At 38.4% G+C, this 15913-nt stretch overlaps 2 protein-coding genes across 18 annotated transcripts in view; one reads left to right on the top strand and one right to left on the bottom strand.

Moving 5' to 3' along the window:
* The window catches only part of obsl1b (obscurin like cytoskeletal adaptor 1b), a 39002-nt gene extending 33292 nt beyond the window's left edge, over positions 1 to 5710 (bottom strand). For 6 of the 16 annotated variants that reach the window (XM_067603064.1, XM_067603065.1, XM_067603067.1 and 3 more), the window contains exons 1-3: positions 5390 to 5709; positions 2726 to 3845; positions 849 to 1118 (exon numbers count right to left, since the gene is read on the bottom strand). In XM_067603064.1, coding sequence (XP_067459165.1) covers positions 849 to 1118; positions 2726 to 3740 — 1285 coding nt within the window. In that variant the 5' untranslated portion in view covers positions 3741 to 3845; positions 5390 to 5709. The other 10 variants (XM_067603057.1, XM_067603061.1, XM_067603063.1 and 7 more) reach the window with 6 other exon arrangements.
* A 1362-nt stretch (positions 5711 to 7072) lies between these two features.
* col18a1a (collagen type XVIII alpha 1 chain a) overlaps positions 7073 to 15913 on the top strand; it is an 89905-nt gene continuing 81064 nt past the window's right edge. For both annotated transcript variants that reach the window (XM_067603046.1, XM_067603045.1), the window contains exons 1-3: positions 7073 to 7245; positions 12739 to 12888; positions 12996 to 13069. In XM_067603046.1, the coding sequence (XP_067459147.1) occupies positions 12878 to 12888; positions 12996 to 13069 (85 nt within the window). In that variant the 5' untranslated portion in view covers positions 7073 to 7245; positions 12739 to 12877. The remainder of the gene's footprint in view (positions 7246 to 12738; positions 12889 to 12995; positions 13070 to 15913) is intronic.

The raw sequence follows: 15913 nt of genomic DNA, 5'->3' as shown, positions 1-15913 counted from the left end.
CTTGGTGAGGGTTAGGGATTGTGGTCATGGTTCTAAGACACATTGTTGACTGGCAGAAGGAAATGGGAATAGAGCAGCTGCCTCTCATGTTTTGTTGACCCATCCAACCAGGCGACCTACCTCCTCTGCAGACTTTGTGGCTCTATAACCATGTCACACTATTTCCTCCTTCATCCCCGACAGACAAGAGTCATAATTCCTACGGCCGCCACAAAGCTTTGTCACTTGATTGTAAACATATGTAGTTTTAGGCATTTGCTGAAATGACTGATGCTGTCATTTTTTTGGTAGGACAAAGAAAAACAACAAAACCAAAACAAGCAACAATACTGTTTGTGGCCAGTTTGATGTGTTTTCCATTCGACACTGGTAGAAAAAACATTGATGAAAAGTAACACCACACAAAGGGTTGCTTTTGCAAAGTTCAGTTGGCTTGACAAATTTGAGACATCTGATTTTATGTTTTCTAGTGGCATTACAGTTTTCATCTACCAGGATTTGCCTTGTGTCACTGTCTCCCAAAAGAAAGAGAGAAGGGATGAAATTGTAAGAAGAAGGTCTTGCACTTGCATTCACTGTCAGTGTTTAGTTTATTAATGAAACAATGTTTTTGTCATAGACTTTCATCAGGCCTATGGTACAGTATATGTTTCAAAATGACAGAAGGAAAACAGACAAACTAAGGGTTATGGTTGTCACAGTTTCAGTTAGATAAACTTTGGTTTTGATGATGCCAAATTTAATGTAACCATCTCTTCTGGACCCTCAACAGTTTTTATTAAAAAGGTCCTGTTGTATCTTGTGATTTTATTGTACTTTTCAAATGAAGCTATCTGATTGTGATTTACCTTTCACAGCTACCTCTGCAATACTTCTCCCACCATCGGGCATCTCGCAGAGGTAAATCCCATCATCATCAACTCCAATGTCACGGATGGTTAGTCGCCGTTTTGTTCCCCACTCCTCCATTCCATATTTGGCCCCTGGCTGCAGTCTTCTATCCTCCAGATACCATGTGATGGGAACAGAGTCCTCTGGAACTTCACACTCGAGAACAGCCAAGTCTCGTTCCCATACTTCTAGATCAATAAGAGGCTGCTTGAACCGCACAGGTGGCTCTGGCACCAAGGAGGAGGAAGAACACCAGTTTGATTAAGCCAATATGACGTCTCCTAATGTAGTAAAGAAAACATATTTACTTCTATCTATCAAATGATATTAGTGTCACTTCATCAATATCAATTCTTCAGGTGAGTCAATCCTGTGAAAACTCAGAACATAATCTATGTCTTTGTAGTAAATTGAGACATATTTGGCAGTAAATTCCAGTGAAGCAAACAAGATGAGCAAAATCGTGAGACAAGTGGCTCATTTAGTTGAGGAATGGAAAGGTCATTAACACATCATGGTGTTAGATAGAAAATAAACTGTTTGTAACTGACACCATCAGACAGTACCAGACAGTTGTAAACAAAAGAATGTGGACTGTATTTAGTAGTCTGTGTGCAAAGCTCTTTATTTCCTTATCTTACAAATGTATTAACAATTCCAATTAAACTTATAGATAACTGATTACCTAAGACATCATCCATTTAAATTGCCCTTAAATCTGCCCTCCAGCCACCACTGACCATTAATCCCATCTCAGTGTTATTTTCTCTATCTCTGACTGATACGGTACAATGCTTTCTGTTGGTGCCATGAGTTTGGACTTCTCTGGGCCATGTGCGAAATATGATCCCCTTCCCAAAGATGTCGATCACATGGTGGCCCCCCTAGACCTTTCATAAGCTAAGTGACTTTGCAGACATCATACTGCTGTTGGAATCTGCCTCATGCTGATGAACTTTGCCTGTTTAGATATCTCTCGGGTCGATTTCAGATCATTAATACGTTTCATTAATCCTCCAGTGGACCCAGGATCAAATTGCCTTTAATGCAGCTGGTGTCATATAATTTGATTGCTGATCATATTTGCATTTAACTGGCCTGTTGACCTGCCCTTTTATGAATTTAACTGACTGATGCAAAGCCCTTTTAAGTTCCTCAAGTAGTTTGTAAGCAGCAGCCTGTATCATACAATATCTACTAGTCTTTAGTAGGTGCTGTTTTTTGCTTTGTATATGCAGTGGCCACTATCTTCTGTTTTCATGACTGAATTAATGTGATAATAAACATTATTGTACTGTTCAGGTATATATTTCAGTTGTCAAATTAGTTTTTTGGAGAATTGTTGTTTGATATCATGTCCTTATAGAATAATTTCATAATTATAATATTAATAAAAGTATGTTTTGTCTTTGTTTTTTTCAACATTGTGTTGTAGTTGATATACAAACTGTATGCACAGTATCTCCTTAAACATAAATATGTTAACATGTTTGTATGCTTTCTACATAACAAAGCATATTATTTCAGAATATCTAAAACAATATCATGGCACAAAATAAATAGATAAAAAAAGCATTGCCTTCCTGCTCTGGTCATATCCCAATAAATGATCTCAGAGTCTCTCTCTGGAGATATCTCACTGACATCATTCTAGTATCAAATGAATAGAAATCTGATCCAAGGACAAACCACACCCTTACTCACCCCGTTACTTACTGCAAAAAACATTACAGGCTGAAACTGTGTCTACATTTACTCTTTAAATTGTATGTACATTTCTTACCATTAAAAAAAAATGGAAACTCTGAAGCCACTGACAATTATCTTGACTTACCCTTTACGGACAGGTGTACAGCACTGAGAGTTTGCCCTGCAGTATTTGATGCAGCACAAACATAAACTCCATTATCCTTCTGCTTACAGTACAGAACTTTGAGTGTGAAGTATCCTTCCCTGTCCTCATATAACAAATAACGCCTTCCAGACAGTATCAGCCTGCCATCTTTCCTCCAAATGATTTCTGGTTTGGGTTTTCCAGTCACAAAGCAGCGGAATTTGGCATGTTTGCCCTCTGTCACTGCAAACATTTTTACTTTTGTTGACTTGGTCAGGGGGTCGTCTTTGAGCCGGTTTGGCACTTGCCTACCGCTCCTCTGTTTTCCCTGGTGAGTTTTCCAGTGGCCATTTGTGTAGCCATTACGATTTCCTTCGTCCTCGTGTCCTGGGCCAGCATCAACGAGCAGCACAGCTCCTGCTAATGCTTCCCCAAACTCATTCCTGGCCTTGCATGTATATACACCACCATCTGGTGCACGAGTCTTAAAGATCTTTAGCTGGAACCAGCCACCGTCCTGATAGCCCACACTGAAATGTGTGCTTTCAAATATTTCATTGAGTTTCCTGCCATCTTTTTCCCAGACAACCTCTGGTCGTGGGCTTCCCCAGAGCTTACAAGAGAAGACGGCATCTTCCCCACGGCCGACACGAGTGGAGAGGGGCTTGATGAGGAATCGTGGCTTATTTTCCTCTCGTAACTCCATCTCTTGTGCCTCACCTTCCACCTTCAGTGTGGCAGCTGCGTATGTTTCCCCAATGCTGTTTTTTGCTTTGCATATGTACTGACCACTATCCTCTGTGGTCACAGCTGAAATTATGAGATTGTAAACATTTCCATCCTCGAAAACCCTATATCGTCCTTGAGGGTCAATCTTTTCATTGTTTCGCTCCCAAATAACAGCAGGTCTTGGATCACCACCAATTTGACACTTTAGGACTGCATCAGTCCCACTTTGTACCATCACAGGTCTTGGGTAGGCCAAGAAACGTGGTGCACCACCAAACACATCCATTGCTGCTTCTTTGTCAGCCTCGCTTCACCTCAGGCAGTCCGGGAGAGACAAAAAGTGGCAGTTATTCACTGAGCCGAGACAGTCCAACTTCTGCACTGCAAATTTCTAAAAAAGAAATAATAGATGGATTACTTTGATATAAAACAGCAAGTGTGTTAGAGATATTATTGGAACATGAAAATAGTTAAATTGTAGTTGCAAAAAGTCTTCTTATTATTATCTTACAGTTTACCCAGATCATTCAAACGTATGAAATGACTATCTATTATAAAATTAAATGTAAAGTCTTCCTGTAATAAGGAAATAAACCATTATAGTGGAATGGAAACTAAAACTTCTATCATTCAAACAATCAACGTCCGCTCCCTTTACACGCATGTGTTTCAGCTCTAACGGATGGTGTGAATATTAGAGTTAATTGAATTAGATCTGTCTGCATGAGAGAAAAACACAGGCTATCAGTGAGTGGGGGAACAGCCTAGTCCTATTGCAACAGCAGCCACAACACACAGCCAGTACAGCTGGTGCTGTATTTCAATGGGAAAGTGCTTAATATAGTATACCCTAAATAAAGACCTGCGGGGGAGTGTGTGTCAGGTATCACAAAGAAGGCGCTGAAACCCGCATGCTCACACAAACACCGGCCGAACTCACAGCCTGCCCACCAAAGAGACCTTGCAGTCAATATATACCGAGCCTCCATCACACCCTTTGTTGGCAGCGCTGCTAGAGAATTCTTTTTTTAAATGTCAATGTTAAAATTATTTTCCTGTCATATTTCTTCATAAATATTGGTAAGGAAATCCTCCTCTTTGAAATGTTGTTTATACTTAAGTTTGTAATTCTCCCCCAATTGAAAATTATGCGCCTATTTTGACCATTTGTGTAGTCTCATCCTTTGCCTGAAATGTTTGTGTATTTCACAGAGGACATTTATCAGTAGAGTTACGTTTCGAGAGAGGTCCCAGAGTGATGTAACTTTGTGCTCTTGGATTGCATGGAACAAAATAGTATAGTAATAATAATATATTAATAATACTTAGCATAAATTATTCAAACATAAAAAACCCAACTAGTGGTTAAATACTGGAAAACTGAACAATACTTGTATTGTATAAAATACCCTTCAAAGTATTGTCAAACTGGATATGAGATGCATTACCCTAAAAAAAAACTTCTTTTTGAATATATTTTTCCAGCTAACCCGAAACACTGTGGGTGATCTTGATTTAGATATTTATATAATAAATGTATAAATTTTTATAGCACCTCAACTATTGTGTTCATAATCGCTGTTTTACTGCAAGTTTTAAATGCATAAACTGAAACAAATCCCGTACAGTCGTGACTGTGCAGCAGAAAAGAGAATAACTGAAACTTGATGATTTTGTATTTTTGGTATACCTGTTAAATATGTTATCTGATATAACAGGAGGAGTTTAGATTAATTTTATAAGTTGCATAAAAACACCTTTTCACATTGCAAGATTTTTTATTAACACGGTCTGGACATTGCATTGAAAGTGTCTTCAGTATTCCCCCCGGAGGTTTAAAGAGAAGAGATTAACCCCTGTGTTTACTTGTCTGATTTAATTGGAATGACCTCTGCCCCTTGTGAAGCAGTGCTGTGTACCCCTCACATGACCTACCTCGCTTCAGTCGCCAGGAACGACCGTCGACATACATTCCGCACTTGCAATCTCTCTTCGAGTTAAGAAGCAATGCCGCTCGTCTCCTGAAGGCTGAGTAATGTCCCAAGTTGACTTCAGATTCAGACACATGCTCTCCTCAAAGGTTCCAAGTTCTACTCCAGTACATCTTTGTAGATGTTTGCTTGGCAGAAGGGATAGAAAACAGAACTTCAGTATCCACACCAGCCTCCAGTTTAACAACTTCAGAGTGGTCCCCCAATCTCTGTGTCGTTCAGGCCATAGACACCCCAAGTGTCATTGTTCGTGGAATACCATTAAATGCTTTTGCAGCTGCTGCTGTCCCCTAAAAATACTGGCAGCCTCGATGACAGCAGTGAACATAAGTCAGGCACTTCCATTCACTTGCCAGCAGGGGCTAAAGATAGTTGAGGTGACCAGTGCAGGGCAGACTGCTTAGCTTACTTGAGGCTTTGCAATAAAAATCTAAGGAGAAGAGCAAGCTTCTGGTCTCTATGTATATTAAAGCTCATTTTCAATAAATCACCCACATTTGTTTTATTCACAAATTACTCAACATATACAGTCTACTGTCTTTTCACTATAGACTGTTACATATTTGTGCCTGTAGCAAGAAAAAAAGTGTGATTTGTAACATGAATTGTGGATTAGTAAACCATGTCTCATAAAGTTCAAGGTATGAATACAGAAACATATACAAAATAACTAAGAACAAAGAGGAATAGAAATAAAATAGACTTTAATTATGTTCTTAAGTACTGTGAACCTTGAAAGGTCCATATTCACCTTATTTAAATACTAAAACCTCTGATAATTTACTAATTCCAATGGACTTACAAAAAGGGGAAAGTGTTTGCAAGCAGAAACAGACTGAAGTAAAACTGTGGAAATGATCAACAACATAATACTAAATATATAATACAAAACATAATATATTAACTTTTAGAACATGATTTTTCCCATTTATGTGGGTACCTTTTCACCTATTTGTCCCTCAGTGGACTGCAGTACCAGTAACATCGGTTTAAATAAATAAATTGAAAAACAGCCAATAGGCAGTGTTGCTACAATGCCTGGAAAAACAGTTTTGCAGAAACAGTAGAAATTTACGATAAATTCGTTGTTGTAAAGATTAGTATTCAGTTTTCCACACAGGGACCCCACTACACTCTAGACTTAAGCCAGTCATTTCTGCATCTCCTTGCATTGACATTTAGTCAACAAATCCGGATGAGTCCGTTCAGTCCTCTAGGGTTTCCCCCTGTACTACCCTTCAGCTGTGAATGAAGCTGCCTACAGGCTGAGGCTCACCAAACTATGTGAACGTATAAACGTGTTATGGAGGGTACCTCATTGTAACAACAAATGTGCTTAATCAGAATGAGGAAAAATACTGCATCGCTCTCTGTCTCTGTCTCCAGCCCCTGCTCAGTTCTCCTAGGCCATGCACTTTCCTCCAACTCCCCAGACCTGCCATCCTCAAGCTGTCCACCAGATGCCCCCGGCCCTTCTTTTCCCATCTACACACCTGTTCCCACTTCTCATCAGTCTTGCAGTTACCTGGCCTACTCTGCCCACTACTCACCTGCAATTCATTCCCTCATCAGCCACTCACTACTTATACCAGTCCACTTTCATTGCCATGTGCTTCATGTCTTGCTATCTAGTCTCTCTATCTGTGTTCTGTTCATCTGTTGTACCTGAGGACCTATTACCTGCCTGTTTTGGACCTTGCCTGTTTATTGGACTTTTGATTCTTGCCTGCTCCTTGTCGGATTAGTTTGTCTGTTTGGACTACCTTCTCTGGTTTTGACCCTTGCCTGCCTCACCATCCCGTAAGCCTTTTGTGCATTAAATCCATTTCGTGCATTAAATCATGCCTCAGACGTCTGCATGTGGGTCCTTCCCCTGTATCCCTGTTGCCCTTCTTGCACCAGCTGTGACACAGCTGTGTTGTGGTCGATGCCCTGTTCACTTACCAAATTTTACCTGGTGGATGTGTGCATCTACTTACAAGTTCATGCTAGGTACTGGAACCTGAAATGCTTCCACAAAGCAGAAAGTGTACATTACATCATCTCACCTGTTAGTATCCAGCCGATCAGTGTCATCCACCCACAAAAGTATTTTGAGCACAAATATTTTATCTATTTTTTCCAGCATTCTAAACCAGGACAGCTGTGAGTTGATATCCAAGTTTATCATTTATCAGCAAACCAAAGTAATACAAAATGTGATATAATTAGACACAAGTTAATTACAGTTTTAATTAGACTGTTGCTGTAGACTGTAACTGCTCTAGAGATGTTGTTATGAATGGGACTAAACCTTAGTGCACTGAATGATTGTTACAATTGAATTCAACTGAATCTGTAACTACCTGATAACTGATTAATTATTAATAAGTAGTTCCTGAATAACTCAGTCGAGGACTATATAGTAGGTAATGATGAGTTACTAGAACAGTTTGGAAAACACTCTTCTATAACTGTTATGTGCATTCTTGCATTATAAGTACATAGTGACATCATTCAGTGGCAAAGAAAAAAACCCTAACCAAATTCTTCAGAGAAAATGGAAATAGCTCCCCGTTTGAATCATTTCTGTCCTGTGTGGGTATTTTGAAGATAAGTACTCTATTATATTGTCTCCCTGTTGGTATTAGACATTCTAGCCCTCATAACATCATATCCTCTTGACCTTTTCTCTAACTTGCGATCTAAAATTATCCAACAACTCAGTTAATTCAGCCAATACGTTTCTTTATAGGTCAGTGAAACTAGATTACAACAAAAACTCAAAACAGATTATGCTATTGGACTTTTTTCTTGTAGTATTTGTATGTAGTATTTGATACCTTGTGGTTACGAGGGGACTGGCTAGCACGTGGGCCTGTGTGTGAGGCTGTTGTGTGATTGTGAGATGTGGCCTCAGCGTGGGCTGCAGTGTCCCTTCAGCTGTTTAGTGGCTCCACACTCCCTCCTCCATGATTTCAGCTGTTGGAAGTAATCTGATATAACTCAGACCCCTTTAGCTGGATATGAAATGCTTTGTGCCTACAACCAAGTAAAAACTTAAAGGGTTATAATATATGAACTCACACGCTCTCAACTGAATGTATTATGTATTGTTTTTCTGGTGTATTAGACCCAAGTATAAGGGTAAATACACTTTGGCTATCATGAGCTACTACAAAAGAGTTAATCAAGAAAAGCAAGTATGTTTTCATACTTGGCTGATATTGATATTTCCTAATGTTGCTCTCCTATAAATAAGCTAAAAGAAATTCCAAATAAATTACTTTTTGCAAATAGTATTAGATCTCTCCTGTATCCCAAACCCGTTTACTCAGGACAGAAAACAGTTTTGTCAACTTCAGACACTATCAGTCTAATCAGGAATCTTTATTGATCTGTAGTTCTTTTAGCTAAAGTCCTCTAAAGTGCTTTCTCTAAAAAGTCATTTAAAGTAAAACTGTCAAGAGTAGAAACACTTTTGACTTTCTTTAACTCCATTTCGTTAATTGTGTTTTGTATCATAGTTGTTCTTGTGGGCCCCTTGAAAACAAGATGATACATCTCAGGGGGCTTATCCTGACATAATATTTACATTTAAATTGTTTTTAATTAATAAATTAGAAAAAAAAAGCTGGGTTTGAAATTATTTGCATGATGGGAAACAAACTTGGGTCAAGCTGCCACCTAATATAACAAGACCAGTAAATGATTAGTTGAGAAAACAGTGTGAAACTTTTAAATCTGAACAATGACCAGCAGACCAACTACTTGGTTACAAAAACTGTTTCCTCAACAAAATACAACTAGTTAATTTTGGCCGTCAGGCATTAGTACAGTCTACTGAGGTGGGTGACCTGAAATAGAAGGAATAATAATTGTGTCAAGGATGTTTTACCTATTGACTACTGAGTAGCAACCACACACATGAGATGTGACTTGGTATATATACTGTACAAAATTAAGCCTGGTGGACAGCAGCAGGACTGAAATGTTGCTGTGAATTAATCATCCTCTGGGGAAACATAACTTTAAATGTTGTTAAATGCTGAATGTGTTCTTGGACAACTGAAGAGTCTGGGAATTTTCTTTGATGGGCAACACTTAAAACTGTGTGGCACCTAACTATTTAAATCATGCATTTGACAATCTGCCAAATGGATGAGGTAAGATTGAAAGCCAAAATAAACACTTCAAGGATAGAAGCACCATAAAATCTTGGCGCTTAACTTTACATGTGGTAAAACATGCAATTAAATTACTTAAACTGCAACCGCCATCACACTTCTATTCTTAACTAACTTATTTTGAAGTTAAACTCAAAGTTATAAAACCTGCCATGTCGACTGTTTAGGATGTCAAGTGTTTTTTGTTTTTTTTTCAATTGATAGGCTACTACTTGGGCGGCTGCTGCTGCTCCAAACTGAGTTGAGATAATATGAGAATTTGAGAAAGCATTTTGAACATCTAAAATAATAATTCTGTTAAAAACAAACAACAGGTAATTTACAAATAAATGAGTCCCTGTGATGTAGCAGCTGCTCTTTAGTTGCTAGAACTACAGTATGCTATACATATATATATATTGGTGGAGAGAGTCCTGCCCTGCTCCCTGTAAGGTTATACTGCAACATAGCATTTAAGACAATTTTGTCTTTCTTTTCCCTGACATTGGAATGTGAGCAAAGCAGACATTCACAGAGCTGTGGACGTGTTCAGACAGTAGCCCAGAGGCCTACAGATACAGCGACTAATACAGCAGAGACTAGTACATTGTGCTACAGCACTGAACCCAATGCCTTTTCCTCTGATAACAAACTCTACATATAGGCTTATGTAAAGGAAGTGCCACTAAATTCACGAGTTCACATTTTGTAAAACTGTTGAAGCAAAATGGAAAAAGTCAGAATGTGCATCTGCACATATCTATACTTCTGGCTTGAACTGCTGTATTGATACAATAAAATTGAACAATAAAATGTGGAGTGATTAACTTTGCTATAAGTGTAAGAAAGAAAGAGGGAAAAAGCAAAATGAAAAAAGTATCTCTATACCTTGAATACACATCAATAAATGAATAAAGTCCTCTGTCTTGTTTTTGGCAATGAAAGGAAAGAAATAAAAGAAAGAAAGAAAGGATGACACATATTAAAATCAACAAGTGTGTGCACTGCAGACCTACAGCAGGGCACTAATGAATGCTACAGGACCAGAATAAAATGTTTCCTCTGCAGACATTGAAAAGAACACCAACTTCATCCTCTGGTGGCCATCTTGTGTAAGTGCAACATGCCATCACCTGGTTACATTTGAATGACTTATTAATTCATTAGATCATTTTATTTTTTCATCAGTAAGGACAGGGGAGGAGAAATTCCACTGTGTTCTTTTGCACATATTCATATCATTAGTCATGTACTGTAATATTTAGCATTATGAGTTAACAGATAAAAATAACTTAAACTTAACTTAAACCTAAATTCTGTGCTATGGGCTTCAGAACTGTGATGTTGTAGGTCTCATTTTGAACTGATGTTGCATTTTAATCCTATATAGTAGGCTATGATCTCACAGTCTCAACTCTGGATAGACTGACTCATTCAGTATTTTTTTTCAAGGAATAAAATTATAATTCTTTTTACATTGACAAAAAAAAGAGACAAAGACGTGTCTTCCTCAGGTAGGTCTCACCTTTCTTTTACCTCTAAGCAACATAAACCAAAGTAAATAAGCCTTCACTGAAACTACATGTGGTCATTATCTTGTCAAGTCTGTTCTTGTAAACCCACTACAGCTCGAGAAGGTAGTGACAGTGTAAACTGTGCATGAATGACAGAAGATTTTCCGGTGGAAAACTTCAGTTTACATAGCTCACGTTGTAGTTTTTCACCTATTCACATCCACTCCGGCTAATGTCAAGTGAGGGGCATACGTGTCACAAGAGAAACAAGCTGTAGCCTATTTATGTCATCAGTTCACTCATCATTGTTGAAATGTGAGAACAAGGGAAAAAACTAGAAAATGCATTTCCTGTGTAACATGTGTGTGAATGCTGACAGCTGAAATAAATTGCAAACCTTTGCTGAAAATGTTACAGACTTGTTCAGCATCCCCATCTATACAAATTTGCTGAATTTGGTTACAATGGAAGGTTACATGGAATTACATTTAAGAGATATGGCAGTTAATAAGTAGTATGGTGGTGTTTCACTAATGGCCACAAGGTGGGGCTATTGTTGCCATGCTAATATGCTGTGCACAGTCTCATGGAGAACTTGTGTACCAAGTTTCAATTTATTAAAGGTGACAGAATAGTAGAAATAACATGTTATAATATTACAGTAGTGCCCACTATGGGTATAATTTTCAAATGTTACACACTTGTGCAGTGTGGCTGTATGTACAACATTCCCAAATTTGGTTGCAATCAAATTTAGTATTGAAGAGTTATGGCCCATTAAGTGCATCAGGCCACACCTTCAAAATTTTGGTACAAATTACAGACAAACAGTAAGTGATACCCAAAAACGAACTGATAAGTTTTATTCAGGGTGATCTAAATATGGTATGTACCAAGTTTGGTGAAGATTAGATGAAATATGTGCTAACAGAAACAAAAAAAAATGTGTTTAGCAAAAATTCCAAAATGGCAGAATTTTTTTCAGGCGCAAATGGGCGTGGCCTATATCGGACAAATCGGCTTCATCCAAGGAGCACACTGTGCAAATATTGTTTTGATGGGCCTCAGGGTCCATGAGTTATTAGCCAGAACATAAAACACGTAATAACTGACCACATGGTGGCGCTATTGGTACCATTTTTCAATATGTTAAGCATTTGCACATTGGACACCTGTCCATGAAGTATGAATAGTTAAGCATGTTTAATTTTTGAGATATCAACTTTAAAACATTCCTCCCACAGACTGTCTATTATGAATTTTAATATTTAAAAAATATACATATAAAATCACTGGAATGTGCTAGAAAGAAGTAAAGTAATAGCATAAATGTCCTTAAAGAGCTGAACATTTTGATATTTGAATGGTTTCTGTAGCTGAAAGTATGCACAAAAGAATAAATACAGCTTTGAAGTTCACACTAATTAGAAAAAAAAAAATCCACAATATCATCGTGTTACAATGACAGAAAAAAACTACAAATTTAAAAGCAGTAAAACCATCAAACAAAGGGGGAAAAAGGGCAGACATTAAATTCCCTGCCTGGGAACGTGTTCCCTTTTAGGACCTGGCGGAATCCTGATGTGAACTCCTGCAGGTCACTTCTCTCACTCTCCACACTTCTCTGTCTCCAGCAAAGCGCTGCGTCCCCATCAGCTGTTCGAGCAGCGCGCAGCAGCAGCGCTGGACCAAGCAAGCAGAGAACACTTTTTACACCCCATCTCCCCTCAATAGTCCATGTAGCTTTCCCGCTCGATACCAGTGAAAGAAGAGATGAAGATGAGGTACTTTTTTTAAAAAAAACTTTTTTTCCGCATTTTTCTTTAAAGTTTTGCAGCTTTTTAGTAAAACGATAAAGTTGTGAATGTGTGATTACTTGCTGCCTCTGCAGGTGTTCCTCATGGCTGGAGCGCTTTCTATGCTGCGTCTTTATTCTCGTCAGCCCAGCTGCATCGCAATGGCCAGGTAAGAGCATGTATTTCAAAAAAATGAATGGCTTTGATGGCATGCATACAATTTTAGTTTAGTCACGTTTGCAACATTTTTAGCGTTTTCTAGCTTGTGAAAGTGTCTTGTGCGTTGTTAGGAGCCGGTTGATACTGTAACTCTTGTACTCATGTAATCCACTCACTTTTTGTTCAGAGATCCTGTTTCTGCTGCTGCAGGATCAGCTCATTGTGCACCAAACTGGGGCAATAGTAGAATGGTTACAGGTGACCAAGTTGACTTGTAGTTTAAGCTTTTGTATGATTCAGCTACTGTATGTGTCCCTTAATTTACACAATAATTACCAGGCTGTTTAACAGCACTAAACTGCAGGAATGCAATAGTTTTGCATCATTATGATGTTAATGATGATGTTTTTTTCTTTGGCTTGGGAGGCATTAGTCTACTGCTTGTTCTGTGCTCTTTTAAGAAGACTGTACAGCAACATTTCATGTGTCTAACTGCCAAGCATGCTTGCAATGACACATTGTTTTGATTCGATGATAAAAAGCAGCAGTGTGTCCATTCTTAGAAGGTCGGAGTTGCTTGGGACTGTTAACCGGTTTTCTCGAGTTCAAAGTCTACACTGTTCAGAAACCTACATTCTTTCTTTGTCCTGTGTCTTGCCTTGTATCTGTGGCCTGTAGTGGCTGCATCTCAGGCTCTTTTTTTTTTTGTTCCCACCCTGTGTGAGCAGAATAGACACCAGCAGAATTCTTGTATCTTTACAGCTGTTATAATGTTAAGACAAGAGGAGATGACAGTTGACCATTTCTTTTACACACGGTGGTAACGGTGTTAAAAGGCTATATGAGCTGCTGAATGAAAGAATTCTCTTCTGTTGCTGAATAATTTATCCTGAACCTCGCTAATGTCCAACATTTAATTTAGTAAACGTTCTTCTGGAGAACTGTGTAGCTGTCAGATGATAGGGAGAGGAAACTGAGAGGATGTTGATTAATATTTGATTGACTGTGACACAGTGTTTTGGGGGCTTTGCAGGGAAGAAACAAACTTAGTCATGGATCTTAAAAGTAATTCCTGGTGAGTTTGAACTCATTGACTATTTGGTGGGTGGGATTTTCAACATCTGTGCAGTTCAGATAGTAAACATAAATCTTTTCTCAATCTCAGTAATGAAAACCAAATTGATTTAGTACTCATTTTGTCTTTTGTAAATAATCCATCCCATCTGGTACTATATACTGGATTTGATTAAACACTGTTTGCATTTTGCCATTCATCTGCCTTCTGTTGGTCTGACTCTTTTTTTGTTCTCTTTTGTATCAGCATGCTTGATCATACTCCTTGAGTCACCTCAGTTTAGATCAAACAGGTATTAAACATTGAAAAGTGTAAGTCATAGATAAAGTAACTAAAGTAAACAACATGACACATTCACAGGAATGCCGTGCTGTCTGTGTGTGTCCAGGTTGAAAAGGCCTGCCATTCTGGCTCAAGCGCAATGCCTTTGGCTGCCTACGACATGGTTGAATTAGGTCTGATTCATTCCCAGTCCCTGGCTGGGTCAGGAATCCCTATTGTCATGTGATCTTTGACATGCACCCAGCATGGTTTTGCCTGAAGGGAGCAGGACAGGGGGAAGGGGGAGGGGAACGGCTGTAAGGGGACACCCTGCCGTGCCATTTAATGGCTGAATTAGATGCCACATTAAAAATCACAGCTGGCTTGGGGTTTCCTCCTTTTCAGAGCAGGGACATGATGGCTAGAAGGACAGGAGAGCTATTTGAAACATTTGAGTGAAAAGTTTGAAAGAGGCCTCCAATGTGCTGGGAATGGATAACAAATGTGATTTAATCTCTATATTAATGTATTTGATTGGAATATTTTTGTACATGTGGAATAGATGTTGACTAAGATTAGTTGAAAGGTTTTTGAGAGACACTGCTTCTATTTAAAGCGATCCTGCGACTCCCATCTGCTCTTCTGAAGCCCCGGTTGGGGATACTCATGTGATAATAATATATGATGGAATGATAGGCTCAGAGCAGAGCATCTGTTGACGCGTCATGTATAGTTGCAGCATTTGCAGGAAGACATCTGCTTCCATACCTCAGATGTGTCCCTGAAATAGGGGTTTGAACTTTTCTGTTTTTTTGTAGTTTCCTCTTCATGGCTACTGGCTAAGCAGTCATTAACAAATCATAAAGTTAAAGTTATGGAATTATTGTAATTTTTGACAAATTTCCAGTTTTGTTTTTGATATTACTGCTAGATTTAGTCTTTTAGATGTATGTTATGTAAACTAATTTTTAAAGATTTAACAGTAGTGACCAGAAAATTGCAGTCAGCAAAGACACTTTACTTGGGTAAAGTGTGGAACTTTCATAATTTATTAGAAATGATGTTTACTCTTGGTTTAGTGATATTAAAGTATCTGAAAGTTCAGCATTGTAGTACAAAGAATCAGTTATTTGCAGTGTTTGTTAGATAGCAGAGAGATGAAAGGAAATTCGGGGACAGAGGGGGATGACAGGGGGAAGAGAACGTTCTTGGCACACTGTGATTATATGTACATTATGTGCTTTGGCCCACTGTGCCAACAGGAAGCCCCACCTGTGACTTATTATTTTTCAGTATTAGCTCAGGTGGTAGCCACTGAATACCAGTATTTCAATTAAACATGATACACTGTATTTAATAACCACAAAGCTAATTCAAGATATTGTGTGAACTCTAAAATCTATTCAAATACCATGATGTCTGTATAGGGCAATCAAAAGTACACTACAAACTGTGCATGCATAAAAACTCCTTCATTTAAGTAGATTTTCAAAAAAATATTTTCTTTTATTATTGGTA

Source organism: Thunnus thynnus, chromosome 11, assembly GCF_963924715.1.
Source record: "Thunnus thynnus chromosome 11, fThuThy2.1, whole genome shotgun sequence".
Classification (NCBI taxonomy): Eukaryota; Metazoa; Chordata; class Actinopteri; order Scombriformes; family Scombridae; genus Thunnus; species Thunnus thynnus.
Note: the sequence above shows the minus strand (reverse complement) of the source record. Positions and strands in the feature narration are given on the sequence as shown.